The 23,626-nt window shown below is 46.9% G+C and overlaps 1 protein-coding gene across 3 annotated transcripts; it reads left to right on the top strand.

The window, feature by feature from the left end:
* The first annotated feature begins 762 nt into the window (after positions 1–762).
* Positions 763–19,891, top strand: pdgfba (platelet-derived growth factor beta polypeptide a). 3 transcript variants are annotated; one of them, XM_030352857.1, is made up of 7 exons: positions 763–1,697; positions 11,481–11,586; positions 14,846–14,908; positions 15,050–15,246; positions 15,492–16,588; positions 17,129–17,275; positions 18,861–19,891. In XM_030352857.1, exons 1-5 carry the CDS (start codon positions 1,620–1,622, stop codon positions 16,134–16,136), a joined length of 1,089 nt encoding a protein of 362 aa, XP_030208717.1. In that variant the 5' UTR covers positions 763–1,619; the 3' UTR covers positions 16,137–16,588; positions 17,129–17,275; positions 18,861–19,891. The 3 variants fall into 3 exon arrangements, with proteins under 3 accessions (XP_030208717.1, XP_030208720.1, XP_030208719.1); XM_030352860.1 differs by having other exon boundaries at positions 17,129–17,340; XM_030352859.1 differs by lacking the exon at positions 18,861–19,891 and adding an exon at positions 18,252–18,846.
* The last annotated feature ends 3,735 nt before the right edge of the window (positions 19,892–23,626 follow it).

The raw sequence follows: 23,626 nt of genomic DNA, 5'->3' as shown, positions 1-23,626 counted from the left end.
CATCAATCTGAAGTAGAATGAACCGCAGCATGGAGGAGAAAGGGATTTTGGCCCGCAATTGTTGAACGGGCAACAATCGGCGGTGCCTCGCGGCGGCGGGTCTCCGGCGTGAGAAAATCGCGGGCAACAATTCCTTTCTCTTCCATGTCGCGGTTCATCTACTTCAGGGAGTCAAAGCCAAAGTTCCTTCTCAACCATGGATGAGATTACCCCTACTACGAGCCTCCTTGTGGAAATACCGAAGACGTCAGAGAACCTGACGTGTTATGCGCCATAACACCAACAGCAGAACGGTTATCCAAATAACAAAGAAGTGTAGGCTACAACACTTGCGTTAAAGTTTGCGTATTCACACACACTTGGCGCTAGCACGGTCATAGCTCATTGGGAAAAGCAGAGAAGGGGAGGTAACCTGGCCACATATTACGACATACGGGGGAAAATGTATACGTCTGAGCTTTGTTTTTTCAAAGGCAGAGCAGGATAGCTAGTGCTCGTTTTAAACCTAACGCCAATTAAAGCTACTGGGGGACCATAGGCAGGCTAGGGAAACTCATATTAATGTTAGAAAACCTCATAAAGGGACATTTTCATGCCATGGGACCTTTAAAGCACAATGATGATTACCGGTAGGGCTCGCACGCCTTTTTTTAAAGGATGCCGCTGTGCGCAATCCGTTCTCCTTGTTCCTAATAAGGACACCGTAAGCCCTGCCTCCAAAAGGCGGGGAGCGGGGGCGCGCGGGGGCAGCTCTCACCAACTTGAGGAGTGAGGCCCGTTTCTATTTGGAAAGCTGCGAGAGGGGAGACGGCAACGAGGCGCGAGCAACCCGAGCCTGCACAAACCGTAACGGAGAAACGCCGAGCGGCCAGCGTGAGAGGGAGCGTGTGTTTAAGGGAGAGAGTGAGAGAGAGAGAGACGTAGCATCGCACGGGGTCGGATTAGACAAGAGCTGTTCTCTGTTTGACATTTGGAGCCACGCATGCTGAGAATTACGCACGGGAGATGGGCTTGTGACAGCGAACCAATCCTTTTTCTTTTTTGTGATAAACGACCCGACCTGTTTTAAATTATTCTGCATCTCAACTGGCGGCATCACACTCTCAGAGACATTTAACACTGCCTACTTTGGAACCGTTTTGGAATTAAAAACAATCATTAATATTTTGTGCCGGGCCGAATTGATTTGTGTGAGAATGGGGACGACGAGGTTATGCGTGCTACAGAGTGATTGCAAGGCACCGCATTTCGCACCTGCTCTCTAACCCTCGCCCCCCCCCCCCCCCCCCCAAGACCCTGACGTCTACACTGTAACGGAGTGGACTGCCCAAGAAGATTTGACCGAGTCAGCCGTCTAGCCTCCCGCGTGAGTCACCGCGAACAAATATTTAGACACCGGCTCTTACGCACTACACGCTTTTCCAAAGTCCCCACAAACACAAACACAGCTCAACTCAACTCAACCGGCGGGATAATACGAGCCCTGCAGCACAGCGCACCGTCAACCACGGTACCGGACCGGACAGGACCGCACCAAGGCTCGCGCAGACCGGGGTGTTGGATATCGACCTGCTAAATGCCCAGCCGGTCGCACGCGGCTCCACAGGCTGGGCGGCGAAATGAGCTCGTGGGTCGTCCGACTCCTGCTACTGCTGGGTGCGCTCGCGGCGGCACATGTGCGGCTCCGCAGCTCTGAGGTAAGAGAACCGCGCGCGCACGCACGCACGCCTCCCGCGTGTTGGGTAGGGGGGCGGCGGGGTGGTGGGGTATTAAGTACCACATTATGCAATAGTTTTAAAAATAAGGATATGTGGCATCGTCCTTGACGTCTCCATCAGTCTCTCTGACCCCTGCACACACGCACTGGCACCAACACACACACACACACACACACACACACACACACACACACACACACACACACACACACACACACACACACACACACACACACACACACACGCATGTTTAAATTCTGAGGTTATGTATTTCATAAGTGGAATAAAAAGGCCGGTGTGTCCTTAAAAAGAGAGCTATAGTTGTTCAAAAGTGAATATAAATTGTAAAAGCAGGTTAGTAGTGAAGACATGAATGAGGGTTATATGAAGGTGATAAGCGACGGTGCACATCTGTCTGTCCGTCTATCTCATCTGCGGTAGAGAGAGAGAGAGAGAGAGAGAGAGAGAGAGAGAGAGAGAGAGAGAGAGAGAGAGAGAGAGAGAGAGAGAGAGGGAGAGGGAGAGAGAGAGAGAGAGAGAGAGAGAGAGAGAGAGAGAGAGAGAGAGAGAGAGAGAGAGAGAGAGAGAGAGAGAGAGAGAGGGAGAGGGAGAGGGAGAGAGAGAGAGAGAGAGAGAGAGAGAGAGAGAGAGAGAGAGAGAGAGAGAGAGGGGGGGGGGGGGGGGGGCAGAGAGAAAGAGTTCTACGTTATATCGAATTGAGTTGACTGAGGAAAAAGTAGAGGATTTAGGTAGAGAAAGTAGTACGCTGATAGAAGCAGAGGAACAGTGACTTACTGCAGAGGAATAAGAGTGTATTGGAGACAACTAGAGAGAGAGAGAGAGAGAGAGAGAGAGAGAGAGAGAGAGAGAGAGAGAGAGAGAGAGAGAGAGAGAGAGAGAGAGAGAGAGAGAGAGAGAGAGAGAGAGACAGAGAGAGTCAGAGAGAGAACAGATAACTACAGATGCATAGCAAAAGCCATTACAGAAATCGTTTTGGGGGGGGCAGCACCCTGTGGACAAAGTGTCACCGCAGTGTGGTCTGTGGCATCACTGCAGGTAACCTCCATCTTCTCCTTCACCGCGTTATCTTACTCTGCGGCGGTGGCGGTACTGGTGGAGTGGAAGTGGATGCTGGTGAAGCACCGACAGTGCAGTGAAAGCATGTTTTGAGTAGCATGAGATGGTGGGACCTAAAGCCGTCCTGAGCATAACGACCAAGAGCAGTGTGAATCAAGAACAAAGGCAACGACAGGAAAGACAAGAGTACTATATCTAACATGAACATTGTGTCAAGGCACCTTGTGTGTGTGTGTGTGTGTGTGTGTGTGTGTGTGTTTGTGTGTGTGTGTGTGTGTGCAGATGGGGATTTGACGTGTGGGTGTGTGTGTATAACTTGTGCCTTGTGTAAGCGCATAGGATGAACAATTCAAAGTAAAACCCTAGTTTGTTCTTGCTACTGTAAAGTCAGCGGCTTTATCCTCCCCTCCCCGGTGCTTTGGGGAAGGTCAGAGATAGTGGCTGTAAACGTGGAGTCCTGTTTCCATCTCTATGGTCATTCTGGATTGACCTGTCTGCTGGGTGCAAGATTTTTAAATGCATTCAGGAATCCAGAGTCGCAGGCTGGCCTCAGGGTTCACACACACACACACACACACACACACACACACACACACACACACACACACACACACACACACACACACACACACACACACACACACACACACACACACACACTCACACACACATACACACACACACGCACGGTACTTCCATCTCTGTTAGTCGTAACAGAGAAATAAAAACACAGTCCATGCAGTGGCCCAGTGATGTTATTATCCAACAATCTGATGGTTTTAGTGTGTGTATGTGTGTGTGTGATATGTAAAGAGGGATAGGGGGAGCAAGAGAAACAAGAATTTGTTTAATCTGTTACTGAGCAGTCCCTGAGAAGGGTGTGTCAAACATCATATTTGTAACTTTCCACACACAGCAGTGTTCTAAATCAGGAGGCTACACTGAGATTTACCAGTAAGCTAACAAGAGCACGCTCACAGAATTGTGAGCTAAAAGTAAGGTAAAACCTTAAACTAACAATGGGTGAAACAGTAGGCTAACAACAGTTTATTTACAAGGTTAAATTAAATGCTACGGTTAAACAGTAAATTGACTGACCGGTAAAACAATGTGTTAACAAACATCATTCAACAACAGTACACTCAGTATGCTTACAACAGCCCCAATCATGCAGGCCTTGTAATCCCATAAACACACACACACACACACACACACATTATTTTGAAGACAGTAACTGCGTGCACACACACACGTAGGCACAATCAAACGCACCCACAAAGAAGCGTGCAAGCATACAACCCAAACACACACACGGGACAAGCATGACTATTGTCTGTGCAGGCGAGCTGGGATGATTTGCTGCTGCCTTCCCTTGATCCAGTTTACATAAGAACAACAACGACTAATCTGCCCAGGATTGCACCAGCGGCGTGTGTGCATATGTGTGCGTGTGTGTGTATTAGCGGACATATGGGCCATATTTGTTCGGTGCATGTGGGCTAGTTCTAACCAGGGCCTAACGCACATGGATGTCAGAAATGAATGCCATCAACCCGACCGCACTAGCGCGTGGCTGTTGGCAGGAAGGCCTGCCGGCCTGCTTTGTTCGGCCTGTAAACTGTATTATGATTGATGAAGTAAAGTTAGATAAATAAACTTGTTAGCAGTAGGATCCGCCGCTTGACTGCCATTCAAGAGGATGAGGAGGGACCTTTTCTTTGTGAACAAAAGGCGGTACGTAAGGGACTAATGGTGTCTTAGGGCCCTTGAGGGCTTCTGCCTAGGGCCCAGCTGTCGGTTGGGGACACTAAGCCCTGGCTGCTGCTAACGTTTCAATACGCCATTGTCTCCTCTGCTTCTCTACTCCACTTATCTCTACTCCTACATTCCTCTGCTTCTCTCTACTGCTTCACTCCTCTCCTCTCTCCACTGCTCCTCTCCACAAATTGCCCTCTCTTCTCCTCCCCTCCGCCTCGTCTATCTACTCCTCCTATAAACTCATTTACTTCTGCTCTCCAGTGTACGCCTCCTCTCCTCTCCACTGCGTTTCTCCTCCTCTCCACTCCTCTCTCCATCTCCCTGCAATTCCTCCTGTCCGTCTCACCATCCATCAACCCTCCTTTCATCTCCCTGACAGGAGTATCTTCAGGCTGCTGAGGGGGAGAGAGGGAGAGGGAGGGAGAGAAAGAGAGAGAGATATAATGAGCGAGTACAGCAAATTCATTAAATAAGCAAACTGCTTGAAGTGCTACATTTTAGAAACAATTATTACATCACCCTTTTTCATGGGCCAGGATGCAGTCTGAACAGATGGGTGTTCAGCCAGCAGTGGAAGGTGTGAGGGTTTTTCTGTCCTGATGTCAGTGGGGAGCTCGTTCCACCACGGTGGAGCAGCCAGGACAGCAGAAAATCTGAAGTTTGAGGAGCGGCAGCTGGGGCCCGTCTCTTAGTGAGTGTAGTGGATGGGCGGGCTGGGGTCTGTGGTCTGACCAAGTCCTGGAAGTATGAAGGGCCTGAGCATCCAGGTAAGTGTCAGTGAGGCCACTGGTAGCCAGTGCAGGGTTTGGAGGAGCAGTGTATTGTGGGAGGACTTGTGTGGTTTGAAAACCAACCAAGTTGCTGCATTAACCGGCAGAGGTGTAATTTTCCCTGTAAGTCAACGAGAGAGGGCAATGGTTCACAACGTCCGCATGTACCGTTTGTGGCAGCAAGCCATGTTTATGAGCGTTAAGGGAATATCAGGTCTGAAGCCAACTGCATCAGTCACTTAGGTTAAATGTTCTCTACGTCAGAATCGATTTTCAAAAATAGTTTTCAGTCTCCCATTTAAAGCATTTACTCTTTTTTTTCGAAAAAAAGGCAATAACCACCTGGAGAGAGCATTACATTTTTTTTGCGAAATCCTTTTTTTAAATTTGTTATAAGTGATGTGAAACAAGGAGTAATGATCTTGCGCATACTGCCCGTGTGTCCGTGAGTGTGTGCAAGTGTAAGTGTGAATTAGGGCTGTAACGATACGCGTATCAAACCGAAAATCGCGATACTCAAAGCCACGATCCTGTCTCGCGGTGTGAGAAGGCAGAAGCGCGATACGCCCTTTCTAACTCTGCGGTCAAATTGTCCGATTGAAATTTGCTAATAATTTGTCTAGATAATAGTCTGCTGACAGCGCCCCCTCCTATCGATGCCGTAAGTATGCGACTGCAATCCTCCGTGGCTACGGAGGATCGCATTTCTCCACAGCCGTCGAAGTGCTCATATGCGATATGAACGACATTTATCCAGAGGGGGCCTGTGTGATCCTGTCTCTAGTGTTTTGTGTGATTTGACTGGCAGTTTGTCTGCTTATAGGTCGGAATGAAGCGGGCACCGATTATTGACAGGATGGGTACTTTATTCTACCGGACTCGTTCGCTTCTTCACTAGACACACGCGCTACCGCTCGCTCTCCTCGCTCGTCCACTCACTCGCTGACGTCACTCACACACGCAGACGCACATTGCCATTCTGGCGCACACACATATGCTACTCGTAACGCCTCGTTATTGCGACGTTCATGACCTTCAGGTTTTTCTCCATCTATTGAAAGTTAGGCTATTAAACATGTTGCATTCTATACGGCCTGATTATGTCATTATTTAAGCTACATAGCCTAATAAGTAGTGCTAATAAGGATATTTGACTAAACCAACCAAACAGTTGAAAAAAGCATCCTCCCACACGTTATTTCTTTATTCATTTAGCTATACTTTAATAGTATTCTTTCTGTTCAAATCTGTTCAGTGTTCCAAATTATTTGTTATTAAATGTTACATTAAGTTAATTGGTATATAAGTGTTGTTTAAATAAAATGCTTTTTAAATTTCAAAAAATCGTGGGATGTATCGAACCGTGGGTCAAAAATCATGATACAAACCGAATCGTGAGTTTGTGTATCGTTACAGCCCTAGTGTGAATGTATATGTGTGTGTATGTGTGAGGGTTTGTGTGTGTATGTGTGTGTGTGTGTATGTGTGTGTGTGAATGTGTTTGTGGTTTACTCACACAATGACTTACAAATTACATTAATGACATCAATCAAATGCTGTTAACACCCTGACGCACGCCCACACAACGTGACAATTCGTTAGCATTAGCATTAGCCTCTCGCTGGCCCGAGACAATACTTGCCAGCCCCTCACCATTTTTCCTGGGAAACTCCCGGTTTTCCATGTCACTCTACCTGTTTTTCTGCCAGAGACAGACAAACTTCTCCTGTATTAGGAGAAAGTCCTGATCTGTCGCTTCTATTTCCATGGCTGGGTTACGTGATCGTCTGTAAAGTCTGGATGTGAATTCAATATCCACATCCAAACATTACCTCATTAGTCAATATTTGATGACTAGTCACTAGTCATAAGTCAACGCATGCGGTGAGATGGGGATTGTTGTCTGCAGGCTAATAGTTAGATGAAGTTACTAATCGGATCATAACACAATGCAATGAGACGGAGAAGGACAAAGAAAACAAGAAGCTAATGTATGTCAATACATTTTGGTATAGAGACGACAGTTATATAATATAACTTATTCTTATTTTGCGATAAAACATGACTAGAATACATTAGAATAAAATCTATGAAATGTGACTATTTTCTGGGGGAGGGCCCCAAGAACTCGCATGGTAGTTTTGTATAATGTCCCTATTTCTGTATGGCAGAAACAAAGACAGAGGTCAGAGACAAACAAAACTTTAATATTCTACTTGTCTTGTACATTTGTTGTAATTGACAATAAAGCTAACTTTGCCTTTACCTTAAATGCCAAGCCTTTCTCTGCAAAGCCTAGCAGGTGTTATATAGTTCCCACAAAACAAGTTCTTAAGAGCTGCTTATGAACAACGCCCAAACATTACAAACCATCACAGGATCCTCATATCAAAGAAGTGACACATATCGTTGTTGTTGCTATATATATCTTCTGCCTTGATCTGTAGATGCAATTATCCTATTTGTTTTTTAGCAATTGCTGTCGGTACTTCACCAGCATAAAATGTGTACATTTTAAATGAATGGCTAGGACCTGACACAATACAATTAGTGGTTATCCCCCAAGCAGTACAAAGATTCCGAGTTACGAATAATAAGTTCTATGAATTACAATTATGAACCCTACAATTTCAAAAAAATGTACCTGTTGGTGACCTCAGGCGTAAACAATGATGTGGGTGTGTGTATGCATGGTTTTCAGTTGCCCATGAAACTACATTGCATCACTTTTGACTTTGCTTCAGAAACATTCCTTTCTCTGTCCGCGGCCTCCGTGTGTGTGGTTTGTGTGTGTGTGTATGTGTGTACGTGTGTGTGTGTGTGTTTGTGTGTGTGTGTGTGTGTGTGTGTGTGTGTGTGTGTGTGTGTGTGTGTGTGTGTGTGTGTGTGTGTGTGTGTGTGTGTGTGCGCATGTCTTTACATGTGGGTACAACATGTCATACAGGAAGGCATTGAGTTCTTGTCAGATCTACCATGATTTAGCGTTTCAGTAGCTTGCCATCAACTCCTGTCTCTCGACTGCTAGCAATTAGACTTCTGCAGCCGTCACATTGAACTGCCTTTCTCTCTGCACGTCCCTCTCAAACCCTTCTCAAACACTGCATGGGTTAGTGCATTTGGGATTTGCCAAGTGGGTTTGTGCATGTGTGCGTTGTTTTACATGTGCATGCAACACGTGCCTGTGTGTGTGTGTGTTTGGTTTGTGTGAGGGCTTTGTGTGACTATCAGAATGCAACTTGTGCCTGAGATGTGTATGTATGTGTGTGTCTGACCAGTGGCTTTTGCAGCATTTAATTATAGCTTGCAGAGACATCTGAAGCAAACGTGTGTGTGTGTGTGTGTGTGTGTGTGTGTGTGTGTGTGTGTGTGTGTGTGTGTGTGTTTGTGTGTGTGTGTGTGTTTACGCGTTTGTGTGTGTGTTTGCGTGTGCACGAGTGTGTAATTATCAGGACATGGTGGGCCGACTTTGAAAGTGGTTATGCATCAAGGTGTGTTCCTGTGTGTGTTTACCTAACTGGGTCAGCCAATGGTCTGTGAAAGTCAAACAGGTGTCCTTCAGGACGCCCACCTAGCACACAAACAAAGAGTTAGGGGGCTGGGGGGGTGGGAGAGAGGAGACAGCGAGAAGATGGAGAGTTGGAGCAGCGAGCGAGGGAACACGAGCGAGGAAGCGCAGCGCAGTGCTACCCTCATTATGCCAGCATTAGCGCTTCATTAGCATTGTCAGCATGTTTTAGGTTGTGTTGAGGAGGGTGACAATATCATCCTGTGAGCATCGTCATAATCGTTGATTTTAACTTCACACCTCCAATATGCGGCTTACCTCCATGAATACACTTTCCTCAGTCGGTGCTTGAGTAATTTTTCCCCGCCACAAGAAGCCTTAAACAACTCTAACCTATTCACCCCCTCCGTCCACAGTCCTGGGTCAGACACAGCAACACTCATTGGAAACACTATGGCTTGTAGCAGACTACTGGATTTCTCAGCTATTTCTTTCCCTCCCTTCTCAATTACAAAAGCCCAATATAGTGCTGTTAGACAACCAAACAATTTATTCATAAATTCTGCACATATTTCTCTACCTGCACCACAAAGAAAGCAGGTACAGACAGTCTGTGTGGCCCGAAGCATCCATACCGTCCCTTCAGTCTTAAGCTTTAGCTTACCAGACAAAACAGGGTCAGTTGAGTCCACCCCTAACTATCTGTCCACTCCCGTCATGTCTGGTCGTTCAGCTTTTCCCTGATAATTATAAGGAATTCATTCCGGTTTAGTTGGTTATGTCTTAACATGGCTATGGTAATAAATCTCAGGCCAATACTGCCTTACCTTGGCTGAAGAGAACTGTTGAACATTGATTAATTAGGTAAGTTAGCTTAATGCCATCAAACAGTCTTCATTCTAAATCAAAGTATGAATCGGCTTGACATAAAAGAGGAATGAAGCCAAGAAACGGGCGTGTCATTACTCCCACTTAAGAACTGGGGCCCGTAGCCATTAGCCAAGCACAACATTGATGTGGTGGGCTGCGGCGCACAGCCACAGTTTGATCAGCGTGAAACCTCATCACAAACCTCAGCATCCCTCCCCTCAGGAAGAGAGACAAGGACAACATTGGACTAGACGAGGAATTCGGCGACAAAAGGGACCGAATAAACAGAAAGAGAGAGGGAGTAAAGAAACTCAAAGAAGAGTCACGGAGTCAAGGCAGGGGGAGGGGAAGGGGGGGAGGAGAGGGGAGCGGCCCTCTGCTGCCGCCTCCACTCACGGAATCACGGAAGGCGCAATCTTTGAATGTCGTTCAATGACACACGACACAACTGTGCCAACGCAGTGCCTTCTGAACTCGCAAGGCGAGAGATAGAGATCAGTTGTTAAGAGGGAGGGGAGAGAGAGAGAGAGAGATCGGGAGTAAAAGGGAGAGAGCGTCGGCTCCCCCACAACTTAACACGCCAGTGTTTTGAAAGATACAGTGGTGACAGCGCAGTCTTTGCATAGTTACAACAGACCACCAATCACAGCCATTGTTTCCTCCAAAGGAGGAAGTGAAACTGGAGCAAGAGTCTGTTGGATGTGGCGGAATACGAGGAACAATCAGTGCTCATCTGTCACTCCATCTGTGGGCCACTCTCCGTCTGTCTGATTGACAGCTGAACGGCTCTGAGGGAGGAACTTATGAAAGACACGGCGCTCTGCGGGGAAACAAAGGTCTCCTCGTCTCCCTCTCCCTCCCTCTTCCCCGTCTCTCCCTGCTCAAACGGTTCCTCTTTCGCTGCAAAAAAGTGCAAACACCCTCTTGTTTCTGAGAAGCAGTATGAAGAAGTTGTATCATGGGATGGAAAGAACAAAGACTATTCCTTCCTCGCTTAGTGCTTGCTTCCTTCCTTCGCTGCAGCTGCTGCTCTCCAATCACAACCTGAAGAAGTAAGAGAAAACTAAACTCAATGACTCAATGTCACATGTCAGACACAACAACAGACGGGGCTAGGAGTGTGTCCCCGCAGAGAGGCAGAGAAGAACCCAGTCAGCCTAAACATATGCTCTGACCCAGGCCAAACTTCAGGGGTAGAGCGCACAGAGCCTGAACCAGAGAGGGCTCCGCTGCCCAGTGCTCCTTGTGCTGTCAGGGATGTGTTCTTCTTCAGAAGAATTGATTTCCCAGTGCAAGATGGAGGTTTCGGTGTGGATCTGAATAACCGGCTACAGTTCCAGCCCCCAAGCAATAGTAAATCAATGTAAAGCTAAATAAATAAATGTTCACCCTGATTTGTTCTCGCTTGCCATCAGACTTTAGATTAGTGTTAGTATCATTTGTGCGTCATGACCTACCACAACCCCAAGTTGTGAACCATGACCTCAGGCTATCCCTCTGGAGGAGCGCAATGTTTATCGGCTGCTGTGTTGAATAAAGTCGTTGCAAAGGTGTTTTTCTTTGTCTTCCTCACTTCCTGCAGTTTATCTAGCTCTATGTACAATATAATACTCATCAACCCAGGTCTATTGATCTCTGTCGGTCTATGTATGTCCGTCTATATCCCTCTGTATCTTTAACATTTGGAGCATGACACCAAAAATATTGAGTTTGGCAAAGCTTATCAAAACATTATAATAATGAATGGTGATTAATAATCCTTTCTCTTTGTCTCTGCTCCAGGGCGACCCCCTACCCAGCTACCTGGTGGAGCTGGTGTGGAACAGCCCCATCGCCTCCATCGACGACCTCAGGCATCTGTTTAGGCTAGAGGCCGGAGAACTCACAGGTACACACACACACACAAACACGCACACACACGCCCACAAACACGCACACACACGCACACACGCATACACATGCACACACATACGCACACACACGCACACACACACACACGCACACATACACACACACACGTACACACACGCACACACACACACACACACTCTCCCTTAACCTCATGCTGCATGAGTTCTACATGAGGAGTTCTCTGGACTTGGGTTTTGCCATAACGACCCTGCGCACCAGGGGCCGTATTCACAAAGCATTTTATCTTACCGCTAGGAGTGCTCCTAACTCGCGCTAAAACATTTTACGTAGGAGTTTTTTCTTTAAAGTTACTCACAAAGCCGCTGAGACCTACTCTTACTAAGGATAAATCACAAAGAGTGAACTAAGAGTGACGCGCCGTTGCTATGGATTACGTCAATTCTGGTGCACGAGTTTAGAAGCTGTCAGTTCGATGATTGGTTGTTCAGACGAGCCCACTGAATCACCGAAAAACAAGGAAATAGCCACGACGCTGAAGTTGGCATCCGATTCGCAGCATCCGATTCGGCTTGAAAACCACTTAGAATCTTCAAATCGGTCCTGATTGAAAACCACTACACCTAGACTCTTCAAATTTGGACTACATTATCACAGTGAGGCTATACATTATGTAAAACATAGTTTCAGATTTGTGAAACCTTTACCCTATTTGTGAAAATGCAATACAGGCTTATTTGAATGCTTTTTTAGGGGTCCAGACCGCATTGCATTTTCACAAATAGGTTAAAGGTTTCACAAATCTGAAACTATGTTTTACATAATGTATAGCCTCACTGTGATAATTGAGTCCAGATTTGAAGAGTCTAGGTGTAGTGGTTTTTAATCAGGATCAGTTCTAATGCGGTCTGGACCCCTAAAAAGCATTAAAATGTGCCTTTATTGCATTTTCACAAATAGGGTAAAGGTTTCACAAATCTGAAACTATGTTTTACATAATGTATAGCCTCACTGTGTTAATTTAGTCTAGATTTGAAGAGTCTAGGTGTAGTGGTTTTCAATCAGGACCCGTTCTAATGCAGTCTGGACCCCTAAAAAGCATTAAAATGAGCCTGTATTGCATTTTCACAAATAGAAAAAAGGTTTCACAAATCTGTAACTATGTTTATTATAATGTATAGCCTCACTGTGATAATTTAGTCCAGATTTGAAGAGTCTAGGTGTAGTGGTTTTCAATCAGGACCGATTTAAAGTGGACCAGCTGCTGAATCGGATGCTGCGAATCGGATGCCAACTTCAGCGTCGTGAAATAGCCTAGGCTAGAAATGAATTCCTATTAAGTAGTTATAGTGCAGTTAGCAGAATACACGCATGATGGCAATTTTGTGCAGACCACGATTATGACGTTGTAGCCTGCACGTTCAAGAGAGAGAGAAAGCAAACAATAAAAATACGTAAAATCTAAAAGAAAATAAATGTTACGAACTACCCAAGTGTTGACTGATTTGTGCCAAGGTGTTTACCTAAAATGTGTTTTCAAAGTGATCCCTAAATGCCTGTCCACTCGGTTCCACACGGCCAAATTCCTTATAATGTTGATCGCCATCATCATCATCATCATCATCATCATCATCATCATCATCATCATCATCATCATCATCATCGTCTGGCTGTGTAAAGTTCCTCCGCTTGCAGAGGTTGTGTAGAATGGCACATACAGTGATTACTGTGCTTGCCCTCTCTGGGGTGAGGCGTATTTCGCCGTGGAGGACATGAAACCGACGTTTCATCTGCCCAATTCCTCTCTCCACAACATTTCGTGTATGTTTGTGTGCTCGCAAAGAGCCAATACGATGTGTTTTACGCATAGGACTAAGCGTAATCTGCATAATCACTTACATTTTACACTTTAACTGTGCTCCCGGTTGTGGATTGAGGTAGGGTGTCTAGAGCCACGTCTTGCATGGATAGTCACTGTCACCCAGCAAGTGACACCCAACTGGCACATCTCAAAAAGCTGCCTCAGACCGCTCACCATTAAAATGCGCGAATCATGGGTAGCTGAAGATCCAGGCCACTTTGCAACAACATCCAGTAGGCTATGTTAAAATTTGCATCAAAAACAACCTGCGTGTTGATGGAATGCACTTTCTTCCTATTGACGAACACGTCCTCGTCTTTTGATGGTGCAATTATTTTTATTTTTTATAAGTTATATATATTTTTTTATAACTTATAATTTTTATAACATTTTATTTCGGGACTAATCGGATTATTCCTGTTAGTCGGGGATGTTATTGCATCGCGCATTAACTCCACAATAAGTTGAATACCCTAACATTTCGTCTCGCAGGCATTTTAAGATTCTTTGTGAATAGGTCTTACTGAGTTGGGAGTCCTCTTGAGGACTTTTAAGCTCTCCTAGACTTAGGTGCTACTTTTAGTCCTAAAATACTTTGTGAATTGCTCTTAGTGAAAAAAGTTAGGAGTCCTAAATGTAAGAGTGACACGCCCATTATTTTTAGGAGTTACTCCTAAATTCGCCAGTTAGGACCTACTTTTAGCCCTAAGATCCTTTGTGAATACGGCCCCAGGACTACAAATTTACATTAACAAGCTGCTAGACGATGCTGTATGATAATCGGGTACTAACTGTACCCACACACACTCGCACACACACACACACACACACACACACACACACACACACACACACACACACACACACACACACACACACACACACACACACACACACACACACACAGAGACACACACACACACACACACACACACACACACACACACACACACACACACACACACACACACACACACACACACACACACACACACACACACACACACACGCGGGCACACACAGGTTGTAATTTAAAAAGAGCCACTTCAGCCTGAATATAATTAGCTCTAGAGAGCGATGGAGCGGGACTTTATAGACACACACAGGCTATATTTAACTTGTCTCTGTTCTCCTCGTAGCTAGGGGCGCAGAGACAAAGTGTGGCAAAAAAAGAGCAGTAATTGTTTTATTGAGGAGAAGGGCAGGGAGGTTCCTCCGTGCTTTGAACAATGACTCGGCGCTGCTGGAAACAGGTCGCCATGGCAGCATTACGATGTGTCACTAAATGCAGAAGTTCACAGCAAACAACTGACGATTATGAACGCCGTTCACATTGCTTCCATTTCATTCATTGAAAAAAATCTCCTCTCTGTCTCCTCACTGTCTCTCTGGCTGTGCTACCTTCATCATCTTTTAGAGGGGGAGGAAGAAGAGCAGGACACATCTGACCATCACCCTGGGAGATTCACCAGGAGTCTGAGTAAGGACCACTCATTCTTGCCATGCACCATACGCTTTTGTCAGTCTAACTGTGTCACTGTGTCGGTCTGTCCCTTTGTATTCCAGCCTGCTTTAAGTTGGTCTCATTCTCATTCACTAAACCGAACCCTCTTCCCTCCAGATGAGGCCCCAAAGGCGATCATAGCGGGGTGCAAGGTGCGGACGGAGGTGCAGGAAGTGACCCGGGCCATGCACGACATCAGCAACGCCCACTTCATGCTGTGGCCGCCGTGTGTGGAGGTGCAGCGCTGCTCTGGCTGCTGCAACTCCCAGATAATGCACTGTGTCCCAACCATCACGAGCACCAGAGACCTTGAGGTACACACACACACACACACACACACACACACACACACACACACACACACACACACACACACACACACACACACACACAGATATGCAGGAATACACACACACACACACACACACACACACACACACACACACACACACACACACACACACACACACACACACACACACACACATACACACACACACACACACACACAGGAATACACACACTAAATGGGTGTCCTCTGGCCCCTGTCCCGCTCCAGGTGGTAAAGATCCAGTACCTGAACTCCAAGCCTCAGATTGGGAAGGCCATCGTCTCCGTGGAGGACCACCTGAGCTGCAGGTGCGAGCAAAGGGCCCACCCCCGTGCCATCCTGCCCCCCAGCCAGCCCCAGCCCCAGCCCCAGCCCTACCCCCAGCCCTACCCCCAGCCCTTGCCCCAGCCCTACCCCCAGCCCCATGCCACACCCCCCAAGAGCTCCACCTCCAAGGCCGAGCTCCATCGTCACGACGACCAGAAGCACAACCAGCAGCAGTTCCAGACGGCGGAGGAGCGTGAGCCCCCGGCCACCCGCCAGTGGCCCCAGGGGGGCTACACCCAGCTGGCCCGCTGGACCCCCGGCCCGGGGGACCACCACGCACCCCCGCTCTACACCCTGGCAGCAGGGGCCGCCGTCACGCGGCCCGTCACCGAAGGGGCCGGAGGCGGCCTGGTGTGGGCGGGGGCCCGAGCGTTGGGCCCCCAGGGCTCCGAGGACATAGGGCCCCCTCCGGGCAGCGGCTCCGAGGGGGGGGCCCGGGACGCTGCTGGATCGCAGCATCAGCAGCCCCTGGCACCCAGGCACCACAACCACCCCCCCCCACCACCCCCACCGCCCCCAGTACCCCCCGTACGGCCAGAGGCCTGATGCCAGCACGCAGTACAGGCTCAACTCCTTCCAGGGGGACTCCGCTTCCACGCCGCCCAGCAGCGCCACGTGGCCGGCCAATCACAGGCCAGAATGGAACCCCACCCCCTCAACGGCCAGCACCAATCAGAAGGAGCCGGCCTTACAGGTGGCCAGTGGGGAACACGTCAGGGTCGACAATGACCGACAGATAGAGACTGGTTCGGCCAATCATAGTAAAGGATCTGACAAGGAGGAAAGCGGGTCGACCAATAGCGGGGAGGGTGTCGTGGTTCCAGCCAATCGGCGACAGGATAAGGACTCTGGAGTGATGGATGGGGGGCCTGCTCTCAGCGAGGAGGAGAGGCGACAGAAGCTTCTTGAGATTGTACAAAGAGAACCACACCCTCCTCACCCTCACCCCGCAGACCACCTTCCCCAGCACAGACCAAAGCCCACCGTGTCTAAAGCAGGTACTACACCATGTGTGTGTGGGTGTGTGTCCAAGCATGTATTATATTGTATTGTCTTGTTGGCCTTAAATGGGGGTGGAAATAAACACTTTGTAGCCAGAAAGTTATCCAGAAAATACAACAAATTCAACCGATTTCCTTCCTTTAAATACTTGCATGTTGTTTTGACGTCATGTTTTCCATTCTTAAAGGGTACATATTATACCACCAGGTGTGAGTGTGATTAGCCTTACAAGCCGTTTCGAAAATCTGCCCCATATGACATTATTAGTGGGCGTGTCCACCTAGATCTGTGCTGGATAGATCAGCAACGTTTACTTCAGTCCACTGGGTAGGCTGGTAGACTGATCTATCCAGCCCACTTCTAGGTGGACACGCCCACTTGTGATGTCATAAGGGGCTGGTTTTCGAAACGGCTTCTAAGGACTAATCACACTCACACCTGGTGGTATAATATGTCCCCTTTAAGAATTAGAAAATGTTCTGACAATCCCAGTGGACGATAAATTACCCAGACCTCTCTCTCTGTGCCTCTCCCAGTGGTCTCCCTGGAGGGTCCAACCCGCCGGCCCCCGTCCACCGCCGCGCGGACCCCTAGGAGGCCGGCCGCGCCCCGGCGCAGGAGGAAGCACCGCAACCGCAACCGCATCAGCAAGAAGGCCATGCGGGCCATCATCATGTAGACGGGTGAGGCCTCTCCCCCAAACACCCGTATACCTTCCCCTCCGAACTGGGGGGAAGGTACCCTACGGGTGAGTGCATCACTCTGAGGGTGTCACTATCACTCTAAGGGTGTGAGTAGTACTACTCTGAGTGTGTGCGTAGTACGTTGTAACTTTCACCTGAACCGTCGCGGAAGCGCCACGGCAGCCAAGCGGTTGTGGTCCGTACTGCCATCCCCAGTAGAAGCTTTCCGGACACGTTCCGGCTAATGGCTCAAGGCGATACGACGTTATAATATATGAATTGTAAAAATGATTAGAATGATTCATACAATATTATTCACGAGTTATAGTCAACCCCTACACAATATGTAGGGAATCTTTATGGACCTTCCTGTGTCTTGAATAAATTATAATAATAATAATAATGATAATAATAATAACAATAATAATAATAATAATAATAATAATAATAATAATAATAATAATAATAATAATAATAATAGTAATAATAATAACAATAATAATATATATAGATCAAAATTATAACCCATTAAATACGGTATGATTTCTAGATGTCATGGCAACGTCGCGGTCCGCTCGTGACACTGGACTTGCGATCAGAGAATAGTCTTCACTTACTCTCTGGATGCAAAATAACTTCCTGAAACTTAACAGCAACAAAACTGAACTCCTCCTCATTGGCTCCAAATCCAACCTCAGTAAACTTGCAAACCCCCCCACACTCACTGCTGACGGCACCATGGTCTCCCCCTCCCCCCAGGGCCTCAACCTTGGCATAATCTTTGATGCCACCCTCTCCCTTGACCCCACATCCGCCACACTGTCAAAACATCCTCCTATCACCTCCGTAATATCGCAAAGATCAGATTCTCCCTCACACCCCATGCTGCAGAAAGACTCATCCATGCCTTCATCTCCTCCCGCCTTGATTATTGCAATTCCCTCCTCGCCGGCATCTCCACCACCTCCATCAACAGACTCCAACTGGTCCAGAATGCAGCAGCCCGTCTCCTCACTCACATTAAAGCGTGGCACCACATCACCCCAGTCCTCAAGAATCTCCACTGGCTCCCCATCTCACACCGGATCCATTACAAACTCCTGGTCCCCACCTACAAAGCCCAACACCATTTGGCCCCCCCATATCTCTTTGACCTTCTCTCCCTCTACCAACCCCCCCGGGCCCTCAGATGCTCCTCAGCCGGTCTCCTCTCCACCCACACATCAGAGCTCCACAGCCTTGGTGACAGAGCCTTCTCCAGGGCAGCTCCCAGTCTCACCATCTTCCAGTCCCGCCTCAAGACTCATCTCTTCTCCTCTGCCTACCCCTAGATCACTCACCAACCCTAGCCCCATCAACTCAAAAAAAAATGTTTTCTTGTTTACCTATTGTTGTGCCCCTATGTAAAGCGCTTTGAGTGTGAGAAAAGCGCTATATAAATTGAATTTATCATTATTATTACATTAATGTACTCATTATAAGAGTTGGTTGAACAGAATGGAGGGAGTAAACTGTGTGTGTAGATTAACAAAATGTTTGACACTTGTGTTTGCCACTGTTTGACACTCCCTGTTTCTTTCCACAGAAGCCAAAGTGAAGCGACTGTGAGGATGAGCCAATAACAACTGGAACACTGGACTTTTGGGGGATCCTTCTGCAGAAGGCTCTACAACTCTAGAAGATGACACCATTTTGGTTCAAACTGAACCTGCAACTGGAACTTTAACTTCTACTGAACTTTTAATGTGCAATCATACTGACTCTTTGTGAACAGAGCATACTTGTTAGATTATGAATAATAATAATAAGGATAATAATAACACACTTGAGACTGGCCTATACATTATATGAACCATGAATCTAGCGAATAGGTGCCCTGATAGCCCCCCTTGTCCCTTACCTGGAATCCTGATTGCCTATTGGACGGCCGGGTGGCTGAATGTTCTCCCGCGTCGACGCACAGCCATTGATTGGCTGTGCCCGACTTGTTTGACTACTGATTGGGCGTCGAAGGAACGAAGAGCTTCCTGGCTTTGGTGCTGGGAGTTATCTTCAAACAGAGCTGCTGTAGCAACCCTACCGCTGAACCAGACACTGTTGTGTGGGAAAAAGAAACAAGAGAAAAAGAAAAAAGAACAATTAGCCAAGAACAATTAGACACAGAGCGGCCTGCTGAAAGAGAAACACACCGCCCCAACGCCAAAACCGTTGACTGCTAAACTCTTCGTTGCTCTAGATCCAACCATAACACTGGAGTGACATACACTGATCCTGTGCTGTTGACCTATTTAACCCAAACCTAGTGTGTAATCTCCAGAAGTACTGCCCCTGTGGAACGCTTGTGCAGCCATTAATACCCGCCTGGTCCCGGTGACCAGGCCGCCATAGTAATGCCCCCCCCCCCCCCTCCGCGTAGGGAAGAGCGCTTCGCAAAGTAAAACGACAAAAGAGTCTTTATTTCTTAACTTATTTTAAAACAATGGAGGATGCTGCATCTTCCTCGTTCTTAAGTGTAATTATTGGTGCCGCAGTTAGTTTTAATGATTATTGATCACTGGTTGTACACTGTTACTGTCATGAATGTTATTTTTAATATAAAGACCAAACGGTAAAGTACATGCTGTCGGTTTCTGCCCCTCCCTCCCCGAGTGTGATCTGTGTGGGTTGATTAACTAGCATTACTTCAAATATGCGTCACAAAATGTCTGTACGTGTGGTATGTGTGTGTCAAGCTGGGAAACATGTGTGCGTGCCTGTGCATGCTTTGAAGGAATGTATGTGTGCGTTTGCGTCCTTGTGAGTGTGTGTGTGTGTGTGTGTGTGTGTGAGTGTGTGTGTGTGTGTGTTCACCCTGTTGTGCCAGCATCACCCATAACTCCCCGTAACCATGTGTCTGCATCCACGGCGACATCAGGGGTCAAGCATGTCTGATCGCCATAGCAACCTAGATAGGACACATCAACAGAGGAGTATCACATGGTGAAGGAGAGAGAGGGGCGTCCAAGACCAGGAACCAACACATGGCTTACAACACTGGTACTGATAGAGAGACACATGCATACACACTTTTATGTGTATAGAAATATCTATACACACATACACATATATACACAGAATCATATATATTATACACATACACACATATAATATAAACATACACATATAATGTATGTATACACATACACACACATATAATACACAGTATACGGTACTTACAAACATACACAAACACACACACACATACATATTTATATATAGATATATTCATTTTTTTAAACAAGATGGATATATAAATATATAACAAGACCTGAATTCCAGTGCGGGATTGGGGGTATTGCCAATCATTTTAGCGATTCCTATGAAATATAATGAGGGTAATTTACTTCAAACATGGAGATCGATGTCAACGTATATCCCTCCAACACAAGCCTGCCGGAAAGCTTGCACGATTGCAGAATGCCATCAGACTGCCCCCGGCCCGCCCTCTCCCTCCTCTATAAGGCTCGGGACCGCCCCCTCTGAGGAAGCTTATCCCACTAGCGCAGGCCTACGTCAGGCGGGGGTTCCCACAGACGTCCACAGGCAATATGTCGACAATGTGCGCCATCGTTCATGTCAGCTATGCATTTAATTCTTATAGAAAATATAGGCTACTATAAGCGTATATAGCATACATATAATAAAATAAACTGAAGCATATTAACATAATCTATCTATGAAATCATAAGGTGGCCACCATATGTAGAGACAGAGTGCACAGTTCTGTCGTATTATGCACAGATTTCATATCCGATCATGACATAATCAGCGATAAGGAGAATGTAGGAACATTTGACTGATCTACAATTTGAAAATTTTCACCAGCGCGAGAGTCTGCATAAGTGCATAAGTCCTGCTCATTATGAATTGTGTACGCTAATTTCGTCAAAGCCCACACAGGGCAATAAATTCATCTGATCTAAAGCGTTTTGGTGTTTCAGTTTTCAGTTGACGCCGTTAAACCTGGACCGCTGATTGACCTATCCGTTACCAGCTTCAGGTCTCTTTAGTACTCGGCGTGAATCAAAGCACAGCATCTATGTGTTAGGCTAGTTTTAGAGACTGTTTAACAGTTGCGGAGTGTTCACCAATCATTGTTTTTAATTGTAGGCATAGTTCCCTCATTAATCAAACATAATGTAATAACAATAATTATTATCACTTTCACCAATGTTTAATAGCCTATAAAAGCCAAATTCATGATGAAGTAAGAATGTGCGGTAGGCTATATCCTTTGCCGAACTATATGTAATTTGTTAGACATCCGTCAGGTATAAGGGTGTTTAATGTGAGGAGATCTGTTACTAGTTGAGATATGTAGGTAATGTCCACTCTCTGACTTTCAATACTTTCTCTTCATCACGGCTGGGCTCCGGTGCGTCTTCAGGCAGCACTTATGTGTCCCGTTCCGGGCCGAAGTGGCCTCACATTCGGTGCCCAGTATAGCAGTTTATCCTGCCACAAGACAAACGTGTGGCTTCACTGCGCTCCTCCGACACACAAGTACATGAGGTACACAAACATTAATTTTGCAAGTTGTAACCGGGGTACAGGCCAAACAGCAGTTAGCTTCTGATACGTCGGAGCTCTCCCTTGAGTGTTTCGGGTGATGGGTGGTGTGCATTGATCACTCCAATACCCGAAAGGTGTGAGGCCTCTCCCAGCCCCAGAACCTAATCATTCTACATCAAGCCAGGGGAGGCCGCACAACCTGCCGTCAGCCCCACACACACTCCACAGTCACTATTGATCCCAGTATTAATTTCACGGCCCAAGTGTTGGAGAACAAATGGAAAAGAAGTAGAAAAAAAGTTTAGAAGGCCCTACATTAAAATGCCACGCGTACTGGTATGCATTGTTTATCTTTATACCGCTGTTCATCTGATCATTCACAACGGATAATGATCCACAGAAATCCGATATCTGGTTGTTCAGAAACTTGCTCACACAGAACTATGCAGTTAATTGTATGCTTTGATTAATCTCGGCCTGCCTCCCTAGTTAAAAGGTCAGCATACTTCTGAATAACCAGAATTTATTTTGGCTGGCCAAGACGGACAAACTTGTTTTATACCCAACAGTTTCGGTTTTGTCTCTGAACCTTCCTTTGGTTAAGATCAGTAGGGTCTCCATGGAGACCAGATAAATATGGGGCTGACTAATGCCTGGTGAACAATAGCCGTACTGACTGTTCCAGTAGATCAAGATCTTAGAAGCCTGGCAAGAGGAAAGGTTTTTTAAACGTAGTCCTATCTGAGTCCCTACAGCAAGACTACTCAAAAGACTAGGTGAGAGGACCAAAACTTTATACCTCACCTTGCATTTCTGACTAATCACACGCAATGAGCAAGAAGTGCCAGATCCAAGTTTGGCGACGCGTGTGTTTGTTTGTTTGTTTTCTCCACCTTTCCCAACAGACGGCTAAACACTGAGGTAACTTTGGATGGACGTGTTGGCCGATTCAAAATGGATAAGGAATGAATAAGCTTATGGCAGACAAACTAATAAAGACAAAGGAAAAGAGAGAACTGGTCTATAAATCAAGGTTAGGAATAATAAAAACCATCACAAAGAATGAAATAGAGCGTGAAATAGAACGTTCAATAAACGCGTTGGAAGGTTTTATTGGAGTTTATCCTGAGGTCAAACTCGATTAAACTGACTCAGCGAAAACTGGGTCCTGATTCATTCAAACACTAAATATATACACTAGGATACCTCTTTTTCACACACACACACACACACACACACACACACACACACACACACACACACACACACACACACACACACACACACACACAAATACACTCACTTCTTTCATATTACTACCAGTCCCAGCACTTTCATAAGCTATATGCTTCTTCCTCTTCTCCCCCCACCCACACACACACACACACACACACACACACACACTCTCCTCTCCTCCCTCCTTTCCTGACCCCTCACTTGTCGTCTCCCCTCTGCATCCTTTCTTTCCCCTTCTCCTCCTCCCCAACCCGACGGTACCACCGGACCCCGGGGTCTTGTTCTCCGAGCCAGTGAGCATCTATGTGTTAGGTTGTTTGGTGGGTTAGGCCAACAGGGATGAGCCAAAGTCCAGCCGGGTCACCACCGGGCTGCAAGGCAACGGGCGCCCTCAGATTCAACCCGCAGTCTGTGTGTGTGTGTGTGTGTGGGGGGGAGGGGTGTGTGTGGGTGTGTGTGTGTGCGTGTGTTTGTGTGTGTGTGTGTGGGGGTGGGGGGAGGTGGGGGGGAGGGGTGTGTGTGTGAGTGTGTGGGTGAATGTCTTCATTGCACGTTTGGGTGTTT

The sequence above is a fragment of the Gadus morhua genome, chromosome 3 (assembly GCF_902167405.1).
Source record: "Gadus morhua chromosome 3, gadMor3.0, whole genome shotgun sequence".
NCBI lineage: Eukaryota > Metazoa > Chordata > Actinopteri > Gadiformes > Gadidae > Gadus > Gadus morhua.
This window is presented reverse-complemented; position numbering and strand designations above follow the sequence as displayed.